Source organism: Rhinopithecus bieti, unplaced genomic scaffold (assembly GCF_001698545.2).
Source record: "Rhinopithecus bieti isolate Rb0 unplaced genomic scaffold, ASM169854v2 scaffold_33326, whole genome shotgun sequence".
In the NCBI taxonomy this organism is placed as follows: Eukaryota; Metazoa; Chordata; class Mammalia; order Primates; family Cercopithecidae; genus Rhinopithecus; species Rhinopithecus bieti.
In genome coordinates, this window is record NW_016814921.1 from 651007 (window position 1) to 661167 (window position 10161).

Here is a 10161-nt window from a genome sequence, read left to right on the forward strand (position 1 = left end):
GTTTCCTTGAGCTGCTGTGAGCTCCACCCAGTTCGAGCTTCCCCGCGCTTTTTTTACCTACTTAAGCCTCAGCAATGGCGGGCGCCCCTTCCCCAGCCTCGCTGCTGCCTTGCGGTTAGATTGCAGAGTGCTGTGTTAGCAATGAGGGAGGCTCCGTGGACGTGGGACCCTCCCGGCCAGGTGTGGGATATATTCTCCTGGTGTGCCTGTTTGCTTAAAGCGCAGTATTGGGGTGGGAGTTCCCCGATTTTCCAGGTGTTGTGTGTCTCAGTTCCCCTGGCTAGGAAAAGGGATTCCCTTCCCCTTGCACTTCCCAGGTGAGGCGATGCCTCGCCCTGCTTCAGCTCTCGCTGGTCAGGCTGCAGCAGGTGACCAGCACCGATTGTCCAGCACTCCCTAGTGAGATGACCCCAGTACCTCAGTTGAAAATGCAGAAATCACCGGTCTTCTGTGTCGCTCACGCTGGGAGTTGGAGACTGGAGCTGTTCCTATTTGGCCATCTTGCTCCGCCCCCGGAACTTTTAATACTTATTTAACATCATCAATAATTTTTTCTGTGGTAATAATTGAAAAGTAAAGATGGGAGAATAATTATAATTAATGTTTTATATGAATTAATTTTTTCTTTTGATAGGAAACAAATGCTGTACACGTAAATGTAGGAGCTGGCTCATATTTAGAAATTAATATTCCAATGACAGTTGAAGAAAATGGTAAGCTGCAAGTGTTACTTTTCTTTTTTAAATAATTAGAGAAATAATTACAAATAATAAAGTTTTTTAATCATTTTAGACTAACATTAATAAGGTTTTCTCGGTTTTTTATTACATTTTGATGTGCCTATAATTATTCAAGGGAAATATTATGTAATTGAGCATTTAGAGAGAAGGGAAACATTTTCTAATCAAATTCAGTCTTATAACTATATGCTTTTATTATAACCTATACATTTCTTTTGTAGGACTGAGCATAATTTACTTAATGCATAGTTTTCCAGTTAGACTGTTGCATTATGAGAGCAGGTGCTGTTTTTTTTTCTTTAGTGTATTCTCAGTGCTGAACCCTGTACCTGACATTTGGGCACTAATTGATTGGGTGACTACAAGGCTTGGTTTTAGGTTATATTATTAGTAGATTTTGTCAGGGAGTAAGCTGGGTACTTCGAGTGGCATAACTTTAATAAATCAGAACATTTCACGTTAAAAGTATTAAAAGAGTGCCCTCACAGCTTTAGTTTCATTTGAGTTTAGATGATCTAAGTTCATCATGCACTTGAAATATGGGCACTGACACAGTTAATAACATGAATAAGTACTTTTTGTTAAATTTATCAAATTGTTATAACTTCATTTTGCCTTCTTATTTCCATTTTCTTAATACATTTGTAATTGAGAGCAGTTAAGATGAAATTCTGCTTTATTTTCTTTCTTGAGAGTAAAGAGTAGCAACTTATCCACATTTAAAATCAATCATCATTAGTGTTTCTGTTTCTAAGTATAATTCATTTTTGTGTAATTCTTGGCTCTTGTTTCTTGGTTCTGTCACTTATTTTTGTGCTGTAAGAGGAAAGCAGGCAGAGGGTTGTCTATGTTCATTAGTTTATGTAAAGTGGTAGCATTCAGGCCTGCCTGCTTAGATAATCAATTGAAAAAGTGACTGTGAATGGCATAATGTATATTTCTCCCATAACTTTGAAGCTATTTTAGTGAATAACTAACCCTTATCTAGTATTAAAAAAGCAGTCTTACTAAGGTTTGAAGGAGATGCTTGAGATTCTGTAGAAGTGCTAATTCAGAGTGTGCAGTTGGAAAGAAACATCTTTTAGAAAAGCGTTACTTACAGGTGTATGATGGGGTGTAAAGGCAGTTGAGAGTTGTACACAATTGATAATGTGCTTCTGCCTTTTCACAACTGATGATACACATAGGAAATTGTATTTTTACTGTTTTATGCAGTAGTATACAAAATACTGGTACACTGGAGTAAAGGAATCACCTGATGACCGAGGAGTCAATATCTTGAGCATTTCTGTTGTAAATCTGTGGCAAGTACCACAGCATACTTGTTGTGGAACTCTTGAGTTAAGGGTCTAAGGAAAGCCCAGTCAGGTTTTGGATATAGAGGTTAGGTGACTTTTAAGATGACTGGCAAAGGGAAAATGGACCTAGGTGTCAGGCAAGAACAATATATAACAAATTAATTTAAAACTTTTTAGAGATTCAGGTATTAAAAAAAGAAAGAAGAAAAAGCCCAGAGCAGAATGCAGGATGTATGTGGAACTAGCTGTATAATAGTGACCACAGAAGTTGTGTTCATAGGAAGAAATTTCTTTAAGAAAGGAAATACAATACTCTAAACCATTCAGTTTTTGTTGAGAACGGGCTATATTGCTGAGAAACTGTCATTACATGAGGGGAATAGCTGTTATTTAGTAACTGTCATTATATAAGGAGTAGTTGAAAATGGTGAAAATTTGTACCCTTGAGTCAGTGGAAGAAGAAAAGGAGTTGTGTTCTGTAACTGAAAACTACTGTTTAAAGAATAGACTTGTAGTTTTGCAAACTACAAAGGAAAGCAAAATCAGAATAGATATATGAAGTTGGAACTTTGTTCCTTTAGAGCAGCCCATATGAGAAGGATCACCTATTAAGTTAGCAAGCTCCCTGTCACTGAGGTGTGTTTAAATAGTGACTAACTACCATTTTTCAAGGATTCCTTCTTTGGGTGGTGGTAGAAGTTGGTTCCAGTCCAAAGATGTTTCATTTTGTAATTGTTTTCCTGGTTCTTAATTTTTATGTTTTTATTGTTAGGTTACACTCCTGCTATTAAAGGACAACTCTTACATGTGGATGCCACTACCAGCATGCAATATCGGACCCTTTTAGAAGCAGAAATGTTAGCAGTGAGTCTGTAGTACATGATGATATGCATACTTATATGAAAAGCAGTTGATTTTAATTTTCTTGTATAAAGTTTAATTAACCAGGAAATCATCAAATGGTCCATCTTCTAGTTCAAGAACAGCTAGATGCTCTTGACTCTGTCCTAGGCATCAAATGGTCCATCTTCTAGTTCAAGAACAGCTAGATGCTCTTGACTCTGTCCTAGGGAAGAGGAGTGGATTCCCAGTGCTATGGACTCCTGTTGACATCTCTCTGTTGCTCTGCTTCTAGTATGAGGGAGGTGAATAAAAGGCAATGATACATACATTTTGGCCTGAAAATATGCGAAGTTGTTAGAATATTGTTTTTAAAGTACATTATGTGGCTGGACTAAATCTATTCTAAGTTCTAAGTAAGATAATTCTTTAATATATGTTTTCTAGCCCCACTGGATTTCTTTCCCAGGGCTTAAATAATGTAATTTATTGTGCCTTTTACTTGATAAAAGGTAAAAGGAAGAAAATCTTGTTGATACCCTGGATTGTTTCATATCAGAAAGAGAAACAATATGTAAATGCCCATGATTAAAATTGCTGATCGGGGACTCATTAATCAAGCAGATTTTTATTATTATTACTATCAGGGACAACAACACTAACAAAAGCCACTATGTAAAATGGTTAATATTCAGAGATTCTTTCATATAAGATGGTGCCACAAGGTTCTTAATTACTTGACTTAAACATTTTACATATGACATATGTAAATTATGAGAAAAATTCTGCAATTAACAGGAATATGTAAAATACCATAAATGTATCTTAAACTGGCATATTCAGTATTTTAATGAATTCTTCATCTATTATTGCTGATAAATAGTGCTGTGTGACAATGCTTTCCTAGGTAGGCAGCTTTTGCCTTTGCAGAAATGCCAAACTAGGCAGGGTGCAGTGACTCATACCTGTAATCCCAGCACTTTGGGAAGCTGAGGCAGGTGGATCACTTGAGTTCAGGAGTTGGAGACCAGCCTGGCCAATATGGCGAAACCCTGCCTCTACTAAAAATACAAAAATTAGCCAGGTGTGATGGCATGTATGCCTGTAATTCCAGCTACTTGGGAGGCTGAGGCACAAGAATTGCTTGAACCCAGGAGGTGGAGGTTGCAGTGAGCCGAGATTGTGCCACTGCACTCCAGCTTGGGCAATAGAGTGAGACTGTCTCAAAAAAAAAAAAAAAAAAGAAATGCCAAGCTGCAGAAATACTGATACTACTTTCTGTGACAGTAAGCATCACACTCTATCTTCCTTCACACTGAACCTGTCACTTAACAGATGAGGCTTAAGAAGACATTAGAATGTCGGTTGTTACCCTATTGGTTTATCTGGAGTGCAGTATCAACACTGTGTGGCCTGATTTGTTGTTTTGAAAGTTTTTTGACCACATCTTGGCTTAATATTTCAAGGAGCTAGATGTAGCCATGGATATTGGCCACAGCAATATTAAAGTCTCAAAGGGACCTTCTGTTCAGCTCAGTAGGAAAATAAGTTTTAATTACTCACTAGTGTGTGTGACTTCATTTCTGATGCTGTTTACACAGTGTCACATTTTAAGCTCTAATACTTTTACCTAACATTTGTTTTGCAGTTCCACATCAATGCCAGCTACCCCCGAATTTGGAACATGCCACAGACATGGCAGTGTGAATTAGAGGTTTATAAAGCCACCTACCACTTCATCTTTGCACAGAAAAACTTCTTTACAGGTAATTTTCTAATAGATATAAATACAGTGAGATTTATCACCGTGAACTTGTTTACATTTGATAAGTTTCACTTTTAAATTACATAGGGAATGATGACATGATTCATATTTTCTTACTTTAACATTTCCTTTTGGGCTGAAAATATCAAAGAGAGAATTTAAATACAGACATTTTGCATTCTTTTCTAACCTAAACAAGGAAAATATAAACCCCAAATTGAGCTTAGAAGGAAATGAAAGAACTCAATTTAGGCTGGGCCTTTGTATCAGTCTAGTTAGGGGGTAGGATGGGGATGATGAATCAATTTCTCTGTCTTCCCAAATTAGGCATCAGCATGGCTTCATTATTTTGTTTTAATAATTATAATACACAATAGTATACGCAAATAGCTAAATGTTATTTTTATACTTGGAGCCCTTATTTAATCTTTTCTGTTGGCATGGATAATTGAGTTGGTGCTATCACTAGTTGGAAGAAACATTCCTTCATTTCTTGCAGAATGTTTTGATAGCTGTGCATATTTTGTGACTATAAGAACACATATTGTTGGTCTATGAATAGCATAAATATTACTACATTAAAATAAGGGGCATTTATTGAGTCTTCCTCTAAAAAGTTTAGCCCCATAGAGTTGGTCTGATTTGCCAGGGTCAGTGGCTATTCCACAGAAACCTAATCTTTCCTTGACTGCTTGCTACATTTATCCATCCATCCATCCATCCATCCATCCATCCATCCATTTGTGCAACAGTCGTTTTATACAAGCATCTAGTCGATGCTGAGTACTATTAGATATTTGGAGGTGTAGTGGTGTTTAAGGTATACATAGGTAGTCCTCTCCTGACAATACTACTGTATAATGTTGTATAAATGACTTCACTGTTTAAGCTTCAGATTCCTTGTTTGTGAAATAGGGATAACAATTTCTACCCTAATTTTGCTATTACTAAAGTTTTGACCTTTTAAAATGCCTCTTACTGCAATATGTTCAATCATAAGTCTTTTATATTTCTTTTCTGGTTTCACTGGGAGCCTTGGGGACTAGATAGACTGCTTCTGCTTTCCTGGAGTTACGTATTTCTCCAAGGCTTGAACCAGTGTCCCATTAGTAGAAATTTTGACAGAGTCCCTGGCAAGTTAAGCTTTTGCTAGTGAAGCAGAGCATTGGATGAGCACTTCTCAGTTCAAATTTATGAAAAAAATTGCAGCTAAAACCTATGGTATGTATTATGTGCCTGACTTTGTCCTAAGCAGTTTGCACATACTAAATTATTGAATCCTCACAATAACTCTCAGGGATCAATATTATTATTATTTTCCTTACTTTATAGATGAGGAAATGAGTTATAGAGAGGTAAAACATTATGTCCAGGGTCACACTTGGTTGGGCTCAAGAATCTGTTATATTACTTATCTCTTTGACTAGCTTTTTCCTTCTCATTTAAGATTTGTGTTTTTTAACTTTACTAATCTTTTAAAATAGATACCTATCATCAAGTATTTACTCCTTCACATTGCTTTTCTTCCAGACATTTCCCATCTTTAGATTCTTGCAGTGCTAAGAATAGCTGCAGTAGAAGTATAAATTCTTCATGATTGAAAAATATTATTTTATAGTAGCACTTTCATTTACACTATTGTATTAGTTACACTGAAACAGCTAAGTACACATTTCCTAAATTGCAACTGATTTTCCTTAAATTGTTTTCTTTCTCTAACTCTAATTTTTATGCTTTCTCTATTGAAATTCACTCTTTTGGTTATTTATTTTTTTATAAAATTTATTTGGAGAAATTTTAAAACATAGATACAAAAGTAAACAATCACCATTTTACAGATTTAACAACTGTAACAGTTGGTCATATTACTTCTATTGTTTTTAAAAGATACAGCATAACAAATAACTGTAGAGTCCTTTTAAACTTATTCTCTAAAAGGATGACTACCAGAGAATAATACTAGTTTAGTATTGTAGTGAACCTACTCGGTCATAGTGTTTGGATTGCTTTCCCTATTGTCGGAATTCTATAGAAAAGAAATTATCTCTCTGATGTGAGGGAATGCCTAATATTCCTCAACAGCCACTTATTAGTACCACTTATTCTCATACCACTTATTAGTAAGATAAAATTGTTCTTAAGAGATATCAGTGTGGGACAAAGATAGCTTTATGATAAATATAATATAGAGCCTCAGAAATGAAAGCTATAAAACAAAAGCAGAAACTGAAGCCTCTTCTGGGAATAATGAAAATAACTTAGATTTACTCTGATAAGGAGGAGAAGAAAATAATATACTGGCATTGCAAAGCTGTAATACCAGTTGATTGATGTTTTATAGGGTGTTTGCCTAACAACTTAATGATGAAGTGAATTGTTGGTGGGTTTTTTTCAGAGTAATATTTAGCTTGTCATAACTTTTTAATTCATCACACAAATGAGTAAGGCAGTCAACAGGAAAGTGCTTCCTTTTTCTAATCAGATTATTTGATAAGACTGTCTGGTAATGAGAAACAGATTTTGATTTAATAACTGCATATTATAAAGTTGTTGAGGCTCCTAATAAAAATACTTTGTCGCCATACTTCTTAATATTTATCAGTAAAGATGTTATAGAAACTGGTAGGTAAACTATATTAAAAATGATATGCTGAAATTTTAAATTAGTTATTAAAGAAAAAAACTAACAAGATTTGTTAGAAATAGACTCATAGCTGTAACGTTTCACATGAGTTATTAAAGAAGAAAATAATAAGATTTGTTAACATATATTTGGCTAATAACTTTATAAAATTATACTAGTTTCTTGAAATAAGTAGTAATCTGAATTTCTGTTTAGTTCAATTTTTGTTTATTTCACTAGCAATCGTATCTCAATCTTTTGACTAATAGAAGTATAAAGTAGGTAAAGTGCAACCAGTATACATTGTAAATCTCATACATGAATAATGATTCAAAACAAACATTAAATATTATCTCTGCCCTCACTTATGGGCATTTCTTGTTTTGTATTATTTGTCTAAAGTACATTGGTATGTGTACTAGACATAGACAAATGAAACAATACCAGACATTATGTATATTGAGTGCAAGTGTGAAATGTGAAGCTGACAAATGCGTGTAAGACCTGAATACAGAGGAAACCACTGTCATCTGAAGGTAATCAGAGAAAGTAAGGAAAGACATTAAAGTCTGAAATGGTGTTTTTAAATGAATTCAGTAGTATTAACTAAGATCTGATAGTATTTTGCCATTTATAAAGCGTGTTCACTTGTGTTATCTTCACATAATTCTAAAATAGGATAGCTGTTATCCCTGAGTTAACAATGAGGAACTTGAGGCATAGAAACATTGAATGACTTGGATAAACTTACGAGGCTAGGAAGTGGAAGACATTTAAGAACAGTTTTCAGACTGCAGACCCTTTGCCTTCTCTGTATTATTATGCTGGCAATAAAGATGGTTAGTTTTTCCTTAGCAGAGAGGATATGAAAGATAGTATTTAGTTTGACCAAAAATGCTGAACTGTGAATGTTATGAGTGAGAAAGGTGAGAAAATCAGCTTGATGAATGATGAATATATATTGTAGAGTTGGTTATATCCAGAGATGATTTTTGGGCAATTCCCAAGTGTTAGATGCTATGCTGAAGACTAAAGTTAGAAAGTAGGGATAGAGTCAGCCTAGTTTGGTAGGGTGGCACTTAGAAGTAAAAGATTTGAAGTAAGCATAAAGTATGTAAACTGTGATGAATCACTGTGATTGTTAAATAAAAATACATTTAAAGTAGATTTGATAAGTTGAATTTTCTGTTCTCTATTAATAGAACAGGTTAATAGCCATATGCCTTTTGTTGTTGATATAGTAAAACTCTGTATCTCATTAATATTAATTTGTAATTGTCATTTGACATTAAATGTGTTATTCTGCCATTTTAGTAAGACAAGAGTTTCTAATACCTTTGTTCTACCTTCTGTATGTGGCAGCTAAAATTTAAATGGGTTCATATGATATTATATAAGATAAATTTACTCTGAGTTCATTATTGAATCTTTTTTCTGTTTAAATATCACCTTTAAAATACAAAGAAAACTACTTTAAATATTTCACACTTTTAGCTATAATTTTCGTTAGGATATCTTTAATAATAAATGCTACCATTTGTGGAGTGCTTACCCTGTGCCAGTTACTTTGTTAAAACTTCACATAAATCATCTGAATTCTCATCATAAGTCTGTGAGGTTGTTCTGATTTTATACAGGAGAAAACTGATAATATTTAAGTCACTTTTTTCAAGATTACATAGCTGATAAAATGATAAAGCCAGAATTTAAACCCAGGACTATCTAGTGTCAAAGTCTGTGCTATAATAATACTGTTTCCAATTGTTTCCCTCTCTCTCTCTCTCTCTCTCTCTCTCTCTCTGTCTCTCTCTCTCTGTCACACACACACACACACACACACACACACACACACGTTCTAATTTTATATACATGGCACTGTGTTGTGTATTGTGAGTATATAAAGATGAGTTTGACACCTCTAGGAGGAGCGTTTTATTGAAAGACATTGCTGGGAGTGTACAATGCATGTAAAACATTCTGGAGGCCAGAAGATAAAGTTGTGCAAACTGCTATGGTAGATGGTAGATCAGTGCTAATGTCTTTAAAGAGCCTTTATTTATTGGGATTAAAAAAAATTAAAGTACCAAAGGGTAAACAGATTAAATATATGAACACAATTTTAATGAGGCCAGCATCATCCTGATACCAAAGCCTGGCAAAGACACAACAAAAAAAGGGAATTTTAGACCAATATCCCTGATAAACATCGATGCAAAAATCCTCAATAAAATACTGGCAAACCGAATCCACAGCACATCAAAAAGCTTATCCACCATGATCAACTTGGCTTCATTCCTGGGATGCAAGACTGGTTCAACATATGCAAATCAATAAATGTAATCCAGCATATAAACAGAACCAAAGACAAAACCACATGATTATCTCAATAGATGCAGAAAAGGCCTTTGACAAAATTCAACAGCCCTTCATGATAAAAACCTTCAATAAATTTGGTATTGATGGAACATATCTCAAAATAATAAGAGTTATTTATGACAAACCCACAGCCAATATCATACTGAATGGGCAAAACTGGAAGCATTCTCCTTGAAAACTGGCACAAGACAGGAATGCCCTCTCTCACCACTCGTTTTTTTTGTTTGTTTGTTTTTTGTTTTTTGTTTTTTTTGTAGTTGCTTTGGAACTAATCGTACTCATCTTAACTTAGTAGAATTTATCACAGATTTATGCTAACTTAATTCTACAATGATATAGAAAAGTTATTTCTATACATATATATTCCTTCTTCTCTTTTATTGTGCTAGAATTGTTATACATAACATGTATTATGTAACATAATATATAATAAGTATATATGTATATATAAGTGTTTGGTGTGAAAATTCCAATCATTTTAATCAAAAAAAAAAGATTGTTACCATGAAATAATTTGAT

At 34.4% G+C, this 10161-nt stretch overlaps 1 protein-coding gene across 1 annotated transcript in view; it reads left to right on the forward strand.

The window, feature by feature from the left end:
- The window catches only part of BLTP1 (bridge-like lipid transfer protein family member 1), a 233207-nt gene that overhangs the window by 50074 nt on the left and 172972 nt on the right, over positions 1-10161 (forward strand). The window contains 3 exon segments of the mRNA XM_017852605.1: positions 635-713; positions 2811-2902; positions 4527-4644. Coding sequence (XP_017708094.1) covers positions 635-713; positions 2811-2902; positions 4527-4644 — 289 coding nt within the window.